Source organism: Malurus melanocephalus, unplaced genomic scaffold (genome assembly GCF_030028575.1).
Source record: "Malurus melanocephalus ecotype Western Australia unplaced genomic scaffold, MMel_1.1 scaffold_170, whole genome shotgun sequence".
In the NCBI taxonomy this organism is placed as follows: Eukaryota; Metazoa; Chordata; class Aves; order Passeriformes; family Maluridae; genus Malurus; species Malurus melanocephalus.
The window spans coordinates 681,278-700,938 of record NW_026623402.1 but is presented as its reverse complement, the minus strand read 5'-3'; the positions used below and the strand labels follow the sequence as shown (position 1 = coordinate 700,938).

The 19,661-nt window shown below is 46.2% G+C and overlaps 1 protein-coding gene across 3 annotated transcripts; it reads left to right on the top strand.

Moving 5' to 3' along the window:
* Positions 1-244: 244 nt before the first annotated feature.
* LUC7L (LUC7 like) lies at positions 245-19,608 on the top strand. 3 transcript variants are annotated; one of them, XM_057372379.1, is made up of 11 exons: positions 245-427; positions 1,054-1,124; positions 2,210-2,304; positions 7,167-7,265; positions 7,969-8,079; positions 8,703-8,846; positions 9,243-9,419; positions 10,074-10,162; positions 14,672-14,701; positions 15,588-15,752; positions 18,077-19,608. In XM_057372379.1, the coding sequence occupies exons 4-11, from the start codon at positions 7,170-7,172 to the stop codon at positions 18,216-18,218; spliced, it is 954 nt and encodes a 317-aa protein (XP_057228362.1). In that variant the 5' UTR covers positions 245-427; positions 1,054-1,124; positions 2,210-2,304; positions 7,167-7,169; the 3' UTR covers positions 18,219-19,608. The 3 variants fall into 3 exon arrangements, with proteins under 3 accessions (XP_057228362.1, XP_057228361.1, XP_057228360.1); XM_057372378.1 differs by lacking the exon at positions 1,054-1,124 and adding an exon at positions 16,759-16,820 and having other exon boundaries at positions 307-427; positions 18,077-18,139; XM_057372377.1 differs by lacking the exon at positions 1,054-1,124 and having other exon boundaries at positions 307-427.
* Positions 19,609-19,661: the final 53 nt, after the last annotated feature.

The window sequence follows — 19,661 nt, the reverse complement described above, 5'->3', positions numbered from 1 at the left end:
CCACGCCCCTCCGAACCCGACCACGCCCCCTGACATCACCCGTTTCTCAAGCATGGCTCCGCCCCTCGACCACGCCTCCTCAGTCACGCCCATTCGACCACGCCCTATTCGGCCACGCCCCATCCACCCCCCCTCTCCCCCTTTCTCCGGCCCCGCCCCTCAGCTCCCTCCCTCCCTCCAGCCCCGCCCCTCGGAGCCCGCCCCTGGCGGACTACCCTTCCCGTCATGCCGCGCGCCGCAGGGCGGGGCTGTTTCCGCTCAGCGCTCGCCGCGCGTCGCCGCTGCTGAGGCCGCTGAGCTGCCGCCGCCGCCCCAGGCCCCGGTCCCGGTCTTGGTCGGAGCCGCCGCCTCCGGACCGGCCCCGCCATGTCGGCCCAGGCACAGATGCGGGCCCTGCTGGACCAGCTTATGGGCACAGCCCGGGACGGTGAGTAGGGGCGGGCGGGGCCTGCAGGAAACGCCGCGGCCTAAGCGGCCGCCTCACCGCGCGGGGCCCGGCCCGGCCCGGCCGCTGCCGCCGCTCCAGACCTGCGGCGCGATCCGCCCCCGCCCGCCCGGCTCCAGCCTCGGAGCGGCGGAGCGGGCCCGGGCCTGTCCGCGCTCGGGGCGGAGGGAGCCCGGGAGGGCCCGCGCCTGCCCGGCGGGGGTCCCGCCGCGCCCCCCGCCCCTGAGATGCCGGCGCCGCCCAGCCCTCCGCTCCGGGCCCCGGCTGCCGCGGACAGGCTTAGGGCCGGCTCCGTGCCCGCACGTCCAGAGGCGCGTAGGTAGGTGTGTGCCTGCAGCGCCGGCCGCGCCGGGTGCTGTCCGAGACGAGAAAGGTGACAGCCCATGCAAAATACGGTCCCGCTGCGGTTTGTGTCTCCCTTCTGCGACTCGCTGGGTACTTAAATTCCCTTTGGCACGTTAGCAGGGCTGTCCAGGCACTTTGCACTTTGTTTCGTAAGTGAATAAGTGCTTTTCTTTCTCTGTGTATTGAGTTGCTATTGAATTGCTTCCCATATTTTTATTTCATACAAACTGAACAATTGTGGCCCCTCTATTTTATTTATAAAGGTTCAGTGTATCTTTGCCTGCCTACATCAATCTGCAAGGGAGTTGCAGAAAAGCCTCATGTTCATCGAGCCGTGAGTCACAACCAATTTTTAAAGCTGTTATAACAAAAAAAAAGTGTTTGCTTTTTTTCACAAGTAACTTTAAAAGTGTAGCTTAGAAAGAAAAAAAAAATTTAAAAAAATTCAGTAGACACAACATTATTCCTGGATGCTTGTGAATCCTAAACTATATTCATACTTTAGTATTACACATACCTGTGTCATRTGCACAGATGAGCTTTAAAATTGTCACATACCATTACCACTTTGCCTTTACTTTTATGTATCATTCCCCTGACTTCCTTACTGCAGGTGTGGGCAAGAAAGCTTTTCCTTTAAAACTTTTCAACAATGGGCATAAAATTCTGCAGCTGAGGTCTTGAAGAATGCAGATGGGTATAGTATGTGTTGGAGCTCGCAGTGTGTATTGACTAACTTTGTTTCTTTTTTATTATTATTTTTTTTTTGCTTTTCTGATATTGTCTCGTTTAAGTGGCTCCTGAGTGTAAAATGTCCTCTGAGGGTGGGCTGTGGGTGGGAAGCACATGGTGTGTTCCAGGCCAGGACCTGCCAGCTCCTTCTTCGCAGGGCCTGGGAGAGCACATGCTGCATAGTTGGGTTCCAAACCAAATGGACTGATGACTCAATTAYCACCTGAGCAAAGAGCAGTTGCCTRTAAAATTTRCCCAGCACAGCCCTGTTTTGTGATCTGATAGCGTGGGGTTTGGTATSTCCTGCCCCTTCTTCACAGTAAAAAAAAAATAAAAAGGGTGGAAAAAATAACAGGTTTTGGCTGGGAGCCAGCCTGTCTGTCTCCTTTTCTCTTCTGGCTGTGCTGCTTCTTTATATGGATGACAGGCCTTGGACATTGCTTGGCTTGCCAGCACTGTGTTTAACATGGTGTCCTGGATGAATAAATGCTAAAATAGTGTTTGTTGCCAATTATAAGTGTTCCAGAATATCCTGTTACCCTCTAAGCTTTTTTATTTTTGAGTAATTTTGGGGAGCAGGAGCACCAAGTACTTTAATCTGCTTATTGAGGTGAAATGCTCATGCCAAGAAAATGTGTTCTCCTGGTGTTCTAATGTCTCCTTATTTAAACCACACATGAATTTCAGGAGATGAAACCAGACAAAGGGTGAAGTTTACAGACGATCGTGTGTGCAAGAGCCATCTTCTGGATTGCTGTCCCCATGATATCCTGGCTGGAACAGTAAGTATGTTCTCTGTAATAAGGGATTCTGGTGAGGAAGGTGTTGGTACTCATCTGTGCAGGGTGGGTGACATCTAGGAGAGATCAGGCTTTCTGTGCCCAGGGAGCAGTCATAATCCTAATTCCAGTTCCTGTGACCTGTGTATGGAACTGCTCTCACTTCTCAAAAAAACAAAGTCAGGAGCTCTCAGATTTCACCTGAAATGCTTTTTTTTTCACAATCCCATRTGAAGTCTTTCACTATCCTTTGCAGTTTGGGATTGTTGGAGCTTGAAACTTGGTGGTTCCTGTGGTGGTTCCAAGCCTGTAGCTAGGCTGCTACCCTGGTTTGCTGCTGCATCTTCAGCTTAGCAAGTGTTTTCTTGCTGCACTAATCCCTGGAGATTTTCAATCTCCTCTCTCCAACCCTGATGGAACGGCAGCTTTTCTGCCATAATTGGGGTGGTGGTGGCAGGTCACAGCTCTGGCTGAGTGTTGGTTGTTTGAGCTRCTTGGTTGTTTGTGTCACTCTGCCCGACTGGTTTCAGACAGTTGTTTCAGCTCCTTTGCTGCTCCCTGTGGGAACAGAGCTGGCCAGCATTCAAAGGTTTGGCTCACGTGCTGCCTCTGAGAGCAGAAGGTGATGTGGGTTTTTAACAGTGAGCTCTTATGAAGTAAATGTTCAGCTGAGGCTCCMAGATGAAAGCTCAGCCTGACTTTGGAAAAAGAAAACTGTGTGTGTCTTTTGTCACCATTTCAGTGTAACAGTCGCAGGATGGAGGTGAATATGGATGTTTGAAATCGATCTTTGCCCTCGCTGTTWGCATGAAACACTGTGGCAATTCACAGTGTCTGTCCGCTTAACCAGATTGTTTAAAGATGCTGTGGTTATTTATAGCCCTTCCTGCCCCTCTTTAGGGAGCTGCCTGGATGCAGTGGATCTCCAGCAAAGGGAGGGCTGGCACTGCTGCCCCTACTTGTGTCACTGTCACAGGACTGTGACAGCACTCGTAGAAAGAGTTGTAGCAAAAGCTGTCTTGGCTCGGAGTACTCAAACTTTAGCTTCTCAGGGGCTGCCTTTGCAGAACAAGATTGGAAAAACTGAATACCAATCTCTCTACCTCTGTTTTTTAAAATTAATTTGAAGCTTAGATGTATTTTTCACTGATTGCTCAATCAGCCTCCAGATCACCTCACTTCCAGTTCAGAATTTTAAACTTCCGTCCTTTGTGTAGGTCACTATGGTCAGATTATGTTTTTTGACATGAGATTCTACAACAGTTTTTTGGGGCCAAAAGGGTGTTTTGAAGATGGAGGCTGCCTTCTACCTCTTCTAGCAGGTTTTCAGGAATGGGGTAAATGATGAGTTGAAAGGGTTGAACTAAGTGATGTGTGTGAGCTGATGCCAAGTCTGAAGGTGGGGAAGTCTGAAGTGTTCAGGTGGGTTGTGAGTCTCCTGGGCYAGAGAAGCACCTTGAGGAGTTTGTTTCTCTTGCTTCTGTTGTTACTTGTCTTGATTGAGTTGTCCTTTCCATTTTGCTGTGGAGTTTGTGCTCAGAAACTGCAGGAGCAGCTCCTGCACAGTTGATCTTTTGGATCACTCACATGATCATTTGGTGGCCTTGAAGTGGGTGTGGAGTTCTACACCTCTGTTAGCAGGTTCCTGGGGGCAAGAGCAAGTATTGGTGCTCCAGATCTGCGTTGAAAGAACATGTGATGTCCAGGTCAGGAACAGCATTTCAGCTGTCAGCGCTGCCAGTACAGAATGCAACTTAGCTGGAATGTGCAGGCTTTCCTCGTGATCTCGGGCAGCTTCACTGGCACTTCACGGTGCTCTGTTAAGGAAGAGCTGTGTGGGTGAATTTCCTTCTTGGTGAGGTATAGTCCATCTCTGGGTGTATTCCTGCAGAATACCCTTGGATCTGTTGGAAACTTCCAACAGATGCTCCAAGCCTTCTGGTGCTGGTTATGCTGCATCCTCCCCCAAAGGCATTGTTAGTGCTGCATCCTTCATGTGGGCAGATATTCCTTAGTAGGGGGCTGATTGAAGGCAAGCAGGAAGCTGATCCCTTGGGTAGCTGTGCTCAGTGAAATGTGATGGAGTCCCACTCACTGACCTTCAAGTGTAGTGTAAGAGAAGGAGTCCAGATTGTAAGCAAAGCTCTGGAATATTCCTGAGAGCTGCAGGAGGCCTATTGATGTTTGCTTTGTTTAGGTGCACCAGTGTTCCTAATCATAACAGCTATAATTTTAAGATGGTTTGTTCCTGTGATTATTCTTTTTTTGGCCCCAGAAGGTTGTCTCAACTTGCCACTAAATAAGCTATAATKGTTCTCTTTGGTCTTTGTGGGTAAGGAGGAACATTCTGGGAAAACAGAAGTTGGTTTAGTGAGTCGATGGGCTGTTACCAGGGACCTTGTCATCCACATAATTTGTGATGAGTGGTGAGTTCTCTCTGCAGCTCATGGTAAGCATATTTCTGTCAGTGGAAGGACTGTAGCATTTTGAGAGATGGCATCAGTTGGCAATCCTCCTGAATTTCAGCTCTGCTAACAGGTGGACTGATGAGGCTCAAAGCTGCCCAGGTTGAACATAGATATTGGCTATTACATCCTGGGAATTAACGGTGTCCCTGACTGGGAAATATGAGCTGAAATCTTTAGATTCTAGAATTGTTTTTTTTGTGGGGTGAGAGAGTGTTCCTGCTTTCTTTTTCACTTGTATGGAATTCTGTAGCTCTGATCACTATTAGAGCATCTTCTTTGTGGAAATTTCATTTTGTGATGAGTTAGCAATTCAGTGGAGATCATAGGAGAGACCTCAGAATGTGGATTTCTCTGCAAATGTGAGCAGGACTGATTATGAATGACATCTAAATTTCTTTAGTCTTTTTGTGTGGGGGGAGTTAAATCTTTACTGAGCTCTGTGGATGCCTGTCTCACCTACTTGCATTATAAACCAGCCAGTGTTGACTGGGGCAAGTTGTGATCTCTGTGGAAAAGGGTGATGACAGCCCTCCCTGGGATGACAGGATGCTTTGAGACAGAAGGGCTGTTGATCTTACCCCGAGGGAGCAATACCTGTGGAAGTCTCCTTGCAGTAGAACATCTCAAAGAATGTGGAGGAAGGTTTGAGGTTTGTATCTGGTGAGAACGGAATGTTCTCCTCTGAGGAAGAGGTTGGGGGATTCGTTGCCTGTTAATGAACAGGGAGAGAAATAGGGAGCACATTGTTGGCTCTTCTGAAGTGGTCAGAGCCCCTTCTCTCAAGCAGAGTTAGTGGCTCAGCTTGCAAGAAGAGCTCAGATAAGAATACTTATTATCYATGACAATCTCATCCAATACCATTATCTTCGCCCTATCTTGGAAAGTGATCTCAGTAGAATGACCAGAAGAATGAAAGATGTGTCACATCATTGAAAGTTATTTTTGTGGTAAAATAACAGTAGCTCTGTAGCATTCTTTGAAGTGCTTGCCTGAAGATGAAGATGATCAAGCTCTGTACCAACATGCTTTTTTTCGTAGGCATTAAATTTCTACCATTAGAGAGCTCAGCAGGAATGTTCTGGATGCAGTGTCTGTGTCTGTAGCCTGCTGCTTGTGGCCTCCTGGTTCTGGTAAATCTGAGCAAAATGAGGAAGGCTAAATAGTGGCAAGTCATCTGGATTTTTTTTTCCCCTAAAAAAGGAAAGTCTAATAATGAGCACCTGCTGAAAACCTGAGCATAAACTGGTAGAGTTCGCTTTAGTTGCTTCATTCTAAACACTGCTCTCTGAGCGCRTTGTTTCACGTTAGTGTCCCCAGCTCTAGTTTGTGATATTCCTCAGGGGTTTTCAGCGTTTTTTCCCAGTTCAGCTTTTTCTGCAGTTCACTGAGGTCACACCTGTTGTGCWTGTTCAGGTTTGGGCTCCTGGGGACTGGTGGTGACTGTGAGAGAAGAGGATGGTGGGTTGGGGCATTCCTTCATGCAATGATATGTACCCTGCCATTCTTACTGTGGCTCACAATAAGGGCTTTTATTATTTTGGCTTTCAAAATGTTATATTCTTTTCCTACTTCAAGAGTAAAAGAAATGTTCTTTGTTACAAATTTGTAATGTTGAAATGCAGCTTCTGTGCTTTGAGAGCATAATGGACTTGGGTTCATGTGGCTGTTAACTGCTAGGTGGGAGAAAAAATAACAAATTGAAATAGCATGGAGTGCAGTGGGAGGGAAGGACAATGTGCAGGTCAGCTTTTTGGGAAGGGAGATGCCCTTAGGTCTCTCATTAAATGGATTTACGTGTAGGACTTAGCTTTACTGGGCAGGTTTTCAAATTCCAGGCAGCAGCTGGATGTGGGAAGGGGCTGGTTGTGGAATTAATAGTCTGTTGTTGYTGAGTGTGGGGTTGTGCCTTTCTACTGGCTGTAGCCCTTATTCCTTTAAGTCCTTTTGTTGTTGATAGAAAGCATTCTGTGTGTGTCCTACAATTCTGTGTGTGTGGTATGTTACTTGGGCTCAGCCTGACACAGATGTGMGTTCCCAGATGAGCTTTAAACAGGGTGCAGTTGTRTTCTGCTGTGCTGTGGCTCCATGAMAGAGGSTATTTGCCTGTTGAAGGAGACCCACCTCCCTTACAGCCATTTCTGAGGCTGTCCCGGGACTTGAGCAGGAGTAGGATTGGACCTAAAGCATTTGGGGTATTTTATTGTTGCTTTCAGAATATCTAGAAAAGGAGTTCTGGCAAGCATGCGGTTCTTMTGGCTGGTTCTGGTACTGACGGGTTAAGAGGAAGCTGCTTTTCATGAAAAGACTGTTTTGCTATGATGCAGTTGGCAAGAGAGATCTGCTGCTTGTTGYCATAATGGAGGGTTCTCACGTGGGTTCTCCTTTTTCTTTTAACAGCGAATGGACTTGGGAGAATGTACAAAGATCCATGATTTGGCTCTGCGAGCAGATTATGAGATTGCAAGTAAAGAGAGAGACCTGTTCTTTGAGCTGGATGTGAGTATGGAGAAATTTTAGTTACTTTTGTGGAAAATGCTTCTTGAAGTTACTGAACAGTAGAACTCGGTAACAAGTTTCAGCTCACCATGTTATTTGATGTGTTACCTGTCCAGAATGTGCAGCCCCTTCCTGAATGCCAGCCTGACTGCTGACTTGAGAATGTAGAAATAATTATGCCCTTTGCTACCCCATTAGCCCAGCTAGCTGGGAGGCTCCCTGGCATTCCTTGCACCCCACACCTGCTACTCTGTGCCAGGTCATTGTAAYCTGGTGCCCTGTCCCAGAAAGAAATTTAACATTAAAAGCCTTCTACTCAGTAATTTTACTTTTGTCATATTTAGCTTTCATTTCACCTTTCTGTGATGGAACAGATCAAGGGAAAGTACAATTCTGTCTTTCCTTTCATGTTATTCCAGTGCTTTTGTCTTTGCACCTGGTGCTCCTGCATAGGAAGGATGTTCCARTGCAAAGCAGTGTTGATGTGAGCATCCTGTGATGGGTCAGAGTAAAGGAACTGGGTCAGGTTTACAGGGAAGGGGTCAAATGTTAGTTATTCTATAAAGTGTAATTTTTTCTTTTTCTCAAAGCATCTCTTTTGGAGGCTGTTTGTGCATTATACTGGGATTACAGCTGTTGGCTGTCAAAGCTACATCTGACGTGGAGAGCACCTTTATTCATAATTCTTTGTCTGATCATGCAGGCGATGGATCACCTGGAATCCTTCATTGCAGAGTGTGACAGGAGAACAGAACTGGCCAAGAAACGCTTGGCTGAGACACAGGAAGAGATCAGTGCTGAAGTGTCTGCAAAGGTATTGGGCTCTCATTAGCCATTGGTTCTGAAAGTCTTTGTGGGAGCGCTGGTGTTCTGTTTCTCTGACATCAGTGATACTGGGGAGTTAAGCTCCACAGAGGATTTGGGGATTCCAGCCATSCTCAAATACTGCCCTGGCTATTATGGAGACAAACTTACAGAGGACCATGTACTCTAAAAGAAATTGATTTACTATAGTAATAAAGCATATTGGTTTCTCCCCCATGCTATTAAACATTATCATCATAATTTAGAATAATAAATCCATCTCATGATTGTTGTTTCATTTAACAAATGCTCATAGAGTTCCTCTTTGGAAACTTGCTTAATTGAGCCAATACAAGACATTTCTGAAGCTGGTTTTRTGGACTCTGTGCTGACCTGTAAGCCAGAAATGACTGGCAGATCATGATCTCTTAACATCCAGTTTCTCTCTCTGTCACATCTGTGTGACTGCATTTTGATTGGTCCACTAGTCACTTTTGTTGGGGACTTTTGGAGATTCACAGTCATCTTCCAACAACAGGTTTTGTGAAACAGTATTTCTTAAAGAAAAAGGAAAAGTTGTGCTGCAAGCTTTATAAYATTTTTGTCTTATTAAAAACTAAAYATTCTCTTCAGGCAGAGAAAGTACATGAGCTGAATGAAGACATTGGAAAACTCCTAGCTAAAGCTGAACAGCTGGGAGCTGAAGGAAATGTTGATGAGTCTCAAAAGATCCTGATGGAAGTGGAGAAAGTTCGAGCAAAAAAGAAAGAGGCAGAGGTATGATGTTGGCTCTTCTGAGAGTTGATACAGGGGCCTGGGCTAGGCTGRGTGGCTTTCTACCTCTGTTCAGCACCTCTTTTTCTAGTTCCAGCCATGTGCCAGCAAACAGTTGGCAGTGTGGTGTGGTGGATGAAAAGCTTTTTAGAAACTTTCATCTAGTGCAGAGAGCTGACTGGGGCAGGGAGGGCTTTGTCCTCTGAAATATTTGGTCACCAGTCCCTTGCAGGGATAAACTGTYGGGTTGGCTGTGCCCACAAAGCGTTGTGTGGCACCTCCTTTGTATGAGGGTGGGTTTTGATTCTTCAAAACAATTCTTTGCAGGGGTTTCCCTGGGGGGTTGTGACTATGTAAGGGCTCCCTGACATTTGTGTGGATTTTCTTGCCTCCCTGTAGGAAGAATACCGAAATTCAATGCCTGCATCCAGTTTCCAGCAGCAGAAGCTGCGTGTGTGTGAAGTCTGTTCAGCATATCTGGGTCTCCATGACAACGACCGGCGTCTTGCTGACCACTTTGGAGGCAAATTACACTTGGGTTTCATTCAGATTCGTGAGAAACTGGATCAGCTGAGGGTAATCCTCTCTGTTCTAAACCTTCTCTTTGTAGTTCTGAAGACCTTGAACACTTCTATTAARTTATTACAGAATTCTTTACAGAGGGTTTGTAAAAGCTCAGAAATTTCTGAGTGCAGAATTCCCAAACATCAAATGGAGCTTTGCTTAGCCTTGTCTTGCACTCTGTTCTGTGCTTTCTGGGTGACTAAATATGCACCCTCAGAATCAGTCAAACCRGACCACTGCTGTAATTTATTCCTTGGAGTATCCGTACAGCCATTGTCATTGACATGACTGAAATTTGTAACTCTGGGGGTTTTGACTTTGAGACTCTTAAAAAAGTGTTTGAAGTGAACTTTCACATGATTCTGTCAGTGAAAAGGTCTTGAGTAGCTGAAGGCATTAGGAGTTTTCTGAAATGATTTGTAATGGGTTGTGCTACTGACCTTGCTTGCAGAGACCTTTAGCTGAGTAAGAGTTGTGAATCCGCTGCCTCATTCACAGTGCATTGAGGTCAGTGCCTCAACTGAGGAAAATGAGAACCTTGATAGAGACCTTGACTTAGCACATAAAATGCAGTGAAATTGTTGTCTTTCTGTTGGAATGGTGTCCCTGCAGATCTCTTACCTGTTACTGTATGGGTGAAATGTGATGTGGATTTTTTTTCCCTAGAAAACGGTGGCAGAAAAGCAAGAGAAGAGAAACCAGGATCGTTTGAGACGGAGAGAGGAGAGAGAACGAGAGGAGAGGATGGGCAGACGGTGAGTGAAACCTGGGAATTGGCCTGTGAAGTTGATTTAGAAGTATCTGATTTCTTGTACATGAGCACTGCAGGAATTCAGCATCTGCWTCTGGAGTGGCTGTTGGATGTGCTTCAGATGCTGTGTGAGCATCTTGGGATTCAGTTAAAGATGAAAACAATGCACAGACCTCCCACCCTAGAGTGATGGTACATGTATTTTAACCTCCATTGTGTGTCTGAAGGATTTGAGTTCCCTGTAGTGTTCAGGCTTATATTGGTCTAATCCCTGTMTTGGGGAATCTGAATCTGGATAAAATACCTCATCCAGAGCATCTGAGTGTGGAAGTTTTAAGATGAGTGAGGACTAGGTTTGCTCAAAAAGCACTAGTTAAGCAGAAATTCCCTGGACAGCACTCCACACTGCTTGGATGTGACAACAGGCTGGTGTCCATGAGCCAAATAGTGGGTGCCTGCATCTTTTCTACAATAACAGTGARGTGCTTTTGGCACAGCTTTGGCAAACATTTCCTAAGGAAGCTGAGGGATCCCAAGGAGTGGCTTCTTCTGGTGGTTGTAGCCACCTTCTGTGTCACATTCTGCTCAGATGTCTGTAATTCCTGAGCAGTGGGAGGGACTTTCTCAGGACAAGCTCTTCTGCATCTTTCTAGCTGAACTGGAAAAACAATTTCTTCTGTACTTGAATTGAAGAGGCATCTTGTGTATAAACAGCTCAGTTAAACAGCCTGGTGTGGCGAGGGTGGTTATTTGCAGGGGTCAGGCARAGGAAGTGGCTGGGTTGGAATGCTCTTCTCATTGTCACAGCATTTCCCTGGTTACCTCATGTGTTTCTCCTCATGTACTTTGTGCATCAAAAAGACCCCAAMCTTGCTGCCTGTGCAGAGCTATTTTTGACCCTCAGAATCAGCTGGAGACTGAGTTTATCTGAGGCATATGAGATTTCTAAGAGCAGTGTACTCAAAGATGGTGCTGGCTCTGGCTACACATTACTGGAATTGCTGACAAATAAATACCATCATGAAGCAGTGTGATGATTTTAGTGTRTTATAAAGATGGGAGCCCCAAATTGTTATTCATTATCCATATTATTATATGCATGTTATGCATAACTCTAGAATTTCTGGAATTGCTGACAAATACAGACCAGCATGAAGCAGTGTGGTGATTTTAGTGTATTATAAAGATGGGAGCCCCAAATTGTTATTCATTATCCATATTATTATATGCATGTTATGCATAACTCTAGTTAGGGTGTTTTATGTGGGTTTTCTCTGGGGATTGCCTGGTGTGATGAGAAGCAGCAGTTCATGCGACATTTCAGTTTTCTGCTGAACTGTAGCACTTCATGGAGAGCCTCACAACTTTCTGGTATCCCTGTAACTGTAGTGCAGTTAAATTTGGGAGCTGCAGGATCTGTAACTAGCTGATGAGAGCATGAGTTAATCAAAAGGGACTTCTGTTGCTGCTATGGTCAGAGAGGTGGAAGTGAAACCAGAAGTGTCTTCCCATGCAGCTGCTTTGTTACAGGCTCTTCCAGACCCACAGCAGGACCCTGCCTAACCTGGACTCAGTTGGTCTCCATGATGCCTCTTCTTCCTGGAGGTCATTTTTCTGTGAAAATTGCTCAACAGAGTTTGCTTCAGGAAGGAAACTTCAGGAAGAATCCTCTGGGTCTCTTTATCAATCGTATCTCAGAATGCTGGTTTTCTTCCTCCTGTGGTGTGCCTGTGGTTTTGTTTTAGTGGTTTTAAAAAAACYCCAAACCCTCAATTCGTGAGAGCTAAGGAGCCTCTTGTATTCCCAGGTAGTGCATATGTGGAAGCATCTGGTGAGGGGGTTTGAAGGCTGCTTTTGAATGTTTATTTAAGGCTTAAAATAGGAAAGGTTTAAGAACTGCATGGAGCTGGCCTAAAGTCTGAGTTCTTGCTGTTTCCATTGTGACGTTACTTAGAGACTGTGGCTGRCCTTTGCTCTGGTTCTGTGCAGAGGCACCTGTGTGCTCCAAAAAGAACTGGTTCTGAAAGAGCCARGAGTCCCATAGAGAGGAGCTCAAATTAATTGCCTCTCCAAAATGAGAACGTGAGCCAAGGGACGACAGTGGACATTCAGTGTCAGAACTGACGTTAGGTCTCAGATTTCTCAGTCCCTTCTCTKCTGGGAGCTGTGCACACCATGCTCACCAGGGGCATTTTTCCATCACAAAGTAACTGGTTACTTCTACCCCCTTCCAGATGGCTTCTCTTATCCATAGCTTCATGCTTTAAGGAACCACAGGAARTGTGTTTCCTTCAGAATTCTGCTTGTCATGTCCTCCTATACAGCACCTTCATGGTGTTACTTCAGTAAGAGAAAGAGTATGGCTTGGCTTTGGGAATCTTTAGGACTGACAGGCACTGGGACATCCCTGGAAACCAATGGAATCCCTYGTGGAACTCTGCCTCTCACAGCTGTCATTAATTTGCCAGTAAACTGTGATTCCATGTAGGATGAGTGAACTGGATTGCCACCCTAGTGATAATAAACACAAGTCTTCTGTCTGATATTGCTGGTGGCTGTTTGGTACCCAGTAATCTCCTAAGACTTTCTTAGGAGAATTCTGAGGAAAAGTGGCATGCTTGGAAGTGTAGACCTCAGTGTTTGCTTCCAGAGTACACCAGCAAACAAGTTTGGTGGAGGTGCCAAATGGAATTCCTTTGTGTTAAGCTGGACAAAAGRCAGGTTATGAAACTCAGCACAAAGCCTCTGTGATACAGAGGCAAAAAGAAGAGGAAAGAAAAAAATAGACTCACTCAGCCTCTTGCTCCTGTGGACAGCATTCTTCTTTTGTCTCCTGCTGTACCGTGATTCAGGCTAGTGAGGAAAATACTGTTTTGTTAAATACTTCCTGAATCCTRAAGTCTGATTCTAGGGAATGATATCAGGAGTTTTTTGTGCAGRCTCCTGCTCAGATCATAGGCATGGAAGGGCAGCCAGGCTTTTCAGGGGATGTGGAAGGGCTTTTGTGGATGTGTGCACTGGTGGTTCAGAATAAAGTGATCCGGAGGAAAAAGAACGTTAAGAACTTGGAGTAATTACAACCATCAAAAAAATCCAGCTGCATGCCAGATATCTACAGGAGGTCCTGCTGCTCTGTTGGGTTGTTATGTGGGACTGGAGGTGTGTGGTTACTGCCTTGCTCTCCTGGTTTATCAGCTTTTCCTTCACCTGCTCATGTGTGGTGCCCCAGTACATGGTTTGTTTGTAGACTCCCAAGTTCAGCTCCACCTTGTTTACAGCCCTACCTGGATTCCTTTCTAAATTTAGGATCTTTTTTTTTTGCTTTCTACCATGACTGAACAATCACATTTSATTGTGAGTAAATGTCAATGCACCTTGATTTTCTCAGTCTTAYCCAGGCATGGTTTTAAGTGATGTCATTAAAACAGATGCTTCTCGATTGCATCTTAAATTTTTGTCTGTGTGAAGCTTTCAGCTTTATCTTCTGTCACAGTGCCAGAACAGCTCTGTGGGATGTAAATGGAACCTCCCTGTGAGWCTGTGTGCAGTGGGGAGCAGCTACAGGAGTCAGTCTCTAAGCCACTAAACAGGGAGAGCAGCCACTGCTTCATTAAAGCAAAATGAGATCCTTCAGCTACCATGTGACACTCAGATGGCTCTGAAATGTGGCCACAGAGGAAGAGGGAGGGTGTGGCTTCCACGTGCAATGGTATTTTAAGTGGTGCTGAGTAATGGTGCTGCAGAAGTTGAAAGAATTCTGCTGTTGTTATTTACAAACTGCCAAAAGCTAACGCTGACAACAGCAGGCTCAGAGTGCAATACACGAGCTCTGAAGCTCGTGGAATGTGAKAAATAATCCAGCAAGGCCTGGATTATTCTTCTCAAGTGTTTTCTAAGGATTTTCAGTTTATCTGTCACTTGTCAGTAATAGTTCTTCCCTTGTGGCCATGTCCCCTCTTTTTTCCTAATTATCTTTCCCAAAAGGGAAAAAGTTACTGATGCAAATTTCCTTCTAATGTTTGGTAAACAAAATACAGTGAGTGAGAAAAGGCTGTTTTTCTTTATTAAAACCCCCTAAAATGTGCAACTGCCTCAAAAGAACCAAAGTCAGAAAACTGACAGATGTCTTTCTGACTGGAGAGTAGCACTTCTTGAAAATGTTAGTTGTTCCAGCTGGTGTTAGACTGCAGGGAGTAAAGAATATATAACAAATACGCATAGAAAATTTAGTTGGAAAAGTTCATTATTAATAGTGCCTGAATTGGTTTCTAGACCTTTTCTGTTGTGACACGAAGCTCAGTGTGCAGAAACTCGTGTTTCTACAGTTTTCCACTTTTTGATAAATTCGTCCTGGTCCCAAAATAGAAGCTATTTGCAAGCTTTTTTTTTTTTAAACTAATGCATCACTTGGTGTATTGCTTGTTCCTGTGAAGAGCTGCCAGGGTGGATGAACTTTCTTACTGAAAACACATTTGTTTTATCATAACTTCTCTCACTCAACTCTCCTTTCCAGGTCTGGATCAAGRAATAGAGATCGTCGAAGGTGAGTGCCCAGTTCTGCAGTTCTCCCAAATGTCTGTCTGTGTTTCTCTCTAGCTACTGAAGTTTTTCCTGGGTCTCACAAATGGAGTTCACTCAATGCCTCAATGTYTGGTTTGCTCCCTGAAAGAAATGGGAAGTGCAGTGTGGGCACCTCAGTGATGCTGCTCAGCCTGGTGTCGCTCATTGGGCTGTAGAGCAGGTGCTGAGTAGCCTGGCCATGATGGACTTTGTATCCTCCAGAGAATGAGCCCTTGAATGTCCTCGAGCCTTCTTTCAATACCTGATATATTTCCATAGTTTTAATATCTGAAGTATCTGTTACATATATAATACCTTAGATGCAAAAATAGATCTCTTAATTTTTGAGATGAAAACCCCCTCATCTCTGGGAAAAGTTTGCCTTAATKCTGTGGCAACATTCTCTGTGATCATGGACCTGATGATCTCCCTCTCTACTGCTTTCCTTTGACATCTTTTATTTAATTTTAGAGCAGGTTGAAATAAATCTGCTTCTAAAGTGCAGGACTTTTACAAGGAAGACTCTTAGGGTTATAGTAATTTCACAGGCCACTTCCTTTGGCCTCTCTTCTACTTATACAGGCACTGATTTGTGARGGATGCAGAGCACTGCTCTGGCCCTTGCCATGTGCTTACAATAATGGTGGGAGCTTTTTCTAGAAGCTTGCCAGCAAACTGAATTACCCACTGGCATTTTGTTGGTAGCATGAGGCCCAGGAGGAGGGCACTGCCCACTGTGTGGGTGTGTGATCAGCCCTGGGTGTGGGCAGGGATGGGCTGGGGGGGCTGTGCTGATGCTGTGGGTATTTGTTACTGGGGAGTGTGTGAGAGATGGCTCCGAGGTGTGAGACAGTGTGTGTCCCCTCCAGATCACGGTCTCGGGAGCGGAGGCGGAGGCGCTCCAGATCAGCTTCCCGGGAGCGGCGGAAGTCGCGCTCCCGGTCCCGGGACCGACACAGGCGCCACCGGAGCCGCTCCCGCAGCCACAGCAGAGGTCACCGCCGAGGGTCCAGAGACAGGAGCTCGAAACACAAGTATGTATTCCCAACAGGAGTGCTTCTGGAAAGGGGAGTCCTTGGCTCWCAGTGCCCTCCCCAGCTCCCCCACATGGCAGGGTTCTCCAGAGCAGCTGTAGTKGCCTGTGCCACCTCCTGGGCCAAAGCAGGATTTCCCAGTGGCCTCATGTGAGGGCAGTAGCTGTACAGTGAGATCCCAGCTGAGAGGAGAGCTCAGGAGATCAGGAGATAGAAGAGGTTCCCTGATTTGCAGTGCTGAGCCTCGAGCTCCTTGTATGCGAAGCACCATGAAGCCTCCCCGAGCTAATTGAGCCTCCCTGGGCCTGTAAAAGCCAAGTGCYTGAGAGGCAGTTTGGATGTTACATTTCTGTAGTTATTTTCTGCTTCCCAGATCCCTTTTCTCACTGCTGGCATTGGGAAGGAGTCTATGATTTGAGATCTGGGGTTTGTTTTCTGTTAGAAGGTTGCTTGAGAGAGAGAGAACTCTTTAGGAATTAGCACTTTTTCCTTCTGAAAAAGAAATGCAGGAGGAGTATACCATTCTTCTGTCTCTGAAGAGAAGCACTATAGTCCAAAGAAGGGCTTAAAGTTTTTTCTGAAACCCAGCAAAACAGCCTCTGTGTTGGAGGAAGGATGAGGCAAGTGTTTATAGAGCATTAGAAAAATTGAGTTGGAATCATTGTGTTTCCTTAACAGCCCTTCTAAGCCCAGCAGCAAGTCTACCTCCAGGTGCTTGCTGAAGCTAGATCTGGCTTTTTTTAAAGACACCTGGTTAGTGTTACCTGATTAGGCACCAGCACTCAAGTACAATTCTAGAACAAACCTACTGTTGTGTGTCTTGTGTCAGTTTAGCTAAGGGGTAAGAACAGCTTTTCTTTTAAAGATACCTGGTGAAGGGGAGGGAAATAATGGTCTGAAAAATAAGTCTGTTAATAATTGAGGGGGGGTGTAAATACTGTTGATTCTCCAATGGCTGAGATACTAAAGTGCTTTTTTAAATCTGTCTTGAACATGAAAAATAAAGAAAAGAAGTTTGGACAATTAGGAAGTGAGGAAGATCCTGTAATAACTATTACTAAAGAGCAGGTAAGGGATTACTTCGGAACCCTTGAACACATCCAAACCAGCCCATTGAGACTGCAGGGGGATTGGCCAGCTCACACACCTGCACAAAATTGCTGAGAGAGCTGGGGAAAGGCCAGGATCAGTTTAAGAAAATAAAAAAAAACAAGAGAACAAACAGAAAAACCCTGTTTTCTGAAAGAGTAGCTTCTGTTTTCACCTTGAGTTAATGAAACCTGCCCTCAGGTTCTGCTKGTCTGAGGTTTCACTTGCTGAAGGGAATGGAGAGTGTGTCACAGGATCTGGAGATCTCAGGGTAGGAGGACTGCAGGCAGCAGGTGTTGTGGAACAGGTAGAGAATTAATCTCATCAGACAGACTGATGTCAAATGATACAATTTAATGAAAATTAAATGGCTGTCGGGTTTTGATATATCAATTGTGCAGTATTTTCAAACCTTAAATCAACAAGAATGAAAGGTACCTCTAAGGTACCTTCTGTTGTGACTGTAAAAAAATCCTGAGCCTTGGAATAACATGTGGGAGCCTCTGCTGAGCTCATTCAGGATCACTCCTTTAGAATTCTGCTATTCTGTGAGCTGGCAGAAATCACACAAGAGACAGCCTCTCAGATTAGACCTAATGTGAAGCCTTCTGCTTAATTCTGCGTGGGCTGACACAGGGACGCRCTGCTGAAAATCTGTGGCTGTGAAAAGATATGCCCGTGCTGTGGGCTGTGAGTGTAAATCTGTATCATCCTGACTATGAACCCAGGATGCTGCCAAAGCCAGCATTTGTCAGGATGCAAAGCAAAAAGCCCAGGGCTGAGCCAGCAAAGAATTCAGTTGGTATTTAAAGCWGTTGAGCAGAAAGCCAGTAGCTTAGGGCATAATGAAAAACTCCTCTGGAAGACATGAACTGAGATGAGTCAGAGATGAGGAAGAAACTGCAGGCATTTGAGTGTGGCCCAGAAAAATAATAAGGGGCCCAGGGAAGACCTGAGAGAGCCCCTGTGGGAACAGCTTGAAAGAATCACTCTGAGGAAGGTGTAACAAAGGCTGTGCTGTGCACTCAGCCTACAGAGCTGACATTCCCTTAAGGAAACCTCATAGAGGGCCCAGAGTTGCTGTCGTGGGGGACCCACTCCCATGCCAGAGTATCCAGGCACATTCCTGTAAGGAACTTGTATCCCACAGCTCTGTCAGGGAAAAATGTTGTTTAGTGGGTATTTGACAATTTTTAGTTGTGAAGCTGATAGCAATTTTTTGCTTTGTACTTCAGATCTTCTAGAGATCGATCTTCAAGAGAAAAGTCCCGAGACAGAGAGAGGAAAGAGAAGAGCTCTTCTGAGAGGCGGCAYGAGAGCACAAATGGCAAATCTCGTTCCAAGAGGTCAGAAGAGAGAGAAGCTGGCGAGATCTGAACTCAAATGATCTGTGTTGCACTGTAAATAGTCYGATAAACATTCTACACAAAGCCTAAATTTCCCATTTATATTTACTGAATACAACTCATCTTTTGTAGTTTGGGATTTTTATTGTTTGGCAGGTAGCTGTGAGTTTGTAGAGACACAGAGTTATGTACTGTTTAACAGGATTTTGTTTTAGTAGGAATAAATAAATCTGGATGGATGGTTTTCAGTCCAGGCCAGYGTGGACACCCCATGTTTGTCCTGATGCAGTGAGCGTGGCAGTCGGGGTCATGCTGTGCCTGGAGCCCTGAGCTGCCCTGACTTTTGTAATGCTTCAGCCCTTTCCAAAAGACCCACCTGGCCCTCTGTGAGCACACCAGTAGCACTGGTTCTCACTTAATTATATTTTTTCTTCTGTTTATATATGTTAAAGAAAAAAAATCTGAATTTTCTTTTCCTTTTAGCGCTTAGCCACCTCATTTTTATGTCTCTGGCACTTGAGAGTTGCCTCACTTGCCCAGCTAAGTCAAAACASATAAAATTTGGCCCTGATCTATTCTGAAAGCTGTTCATTGTTGTGAGGATGACCAAATGAGCTGGAGCATGTTTCTAAGCTGGGCTCAAGTCTGGYTTTAGTACTTTTACAGTTCAGATAGTGGGTGTGAGCAAAGCAGTGGGAAACCTGGGYTGCTTTCTTCTCTAGAGGAGCACAGCCACAGCTCATCTGCCTATTTACTGTGCACTCTGCAGTCAGAGCTTCCCCGGGAGCTTTCTGACCCGCAGACAAAAGCGTTGCTGTGTTTTCCAAGGCCAGTCAGGCAGAATGTGCCGAGGGGCAGAGGTGACTCGGGATGGAGCCCGTGCCAGCGTGTGCCACTCGTGGGAGCGMGGCACCGGCCGTGTCCCCACGCGTGTGGGAGGCCTGTGCCGTTGTCACTCGCTCATTTGTACCAAGGTTGGTTTCCCACGAGGGCAGAAGTCGCGACCCCCAGGCTCGGCATTTGTGGGAACGGTGTGAGCGCAGCACTTGTCACCCGCCGAGCAGGGCGCTGGCAGGCACGAGCCTGGCGGCTGCTCGTTAACTCGGTGAGGCGGTTAATTAACGCCATTAATTGCCGTTCCCAGGGGCGGGGTCCGGCCGGCACTCCCCTCTCCCTCCATTTTCCCCTCCTACCCCCCCCCGCCCCGCCGCGGCTCCGGTTCCGCCGCAGCGTTCCCCGGTGTCAGTCCCTAGTGCATGCCCCCCTTCCCTGTCCGTTTTTACAACTAATTCCGCGGTTTCACGTGTTGTTTTGTAACCTCCGTGTGGGGCGCGGGGGGCGGCGGGCGCGGCTCGCGGTGCCTGTACGTGCCTGTGCTGTTCTCCCGCGGTCTGAGCGCATTAAAGATCTGTGTTTGTGGCTCSCGCTGCTGCCCCGACTCGTTCTTGCGGGGGTTCTCCGCCCGCGCCGCCGC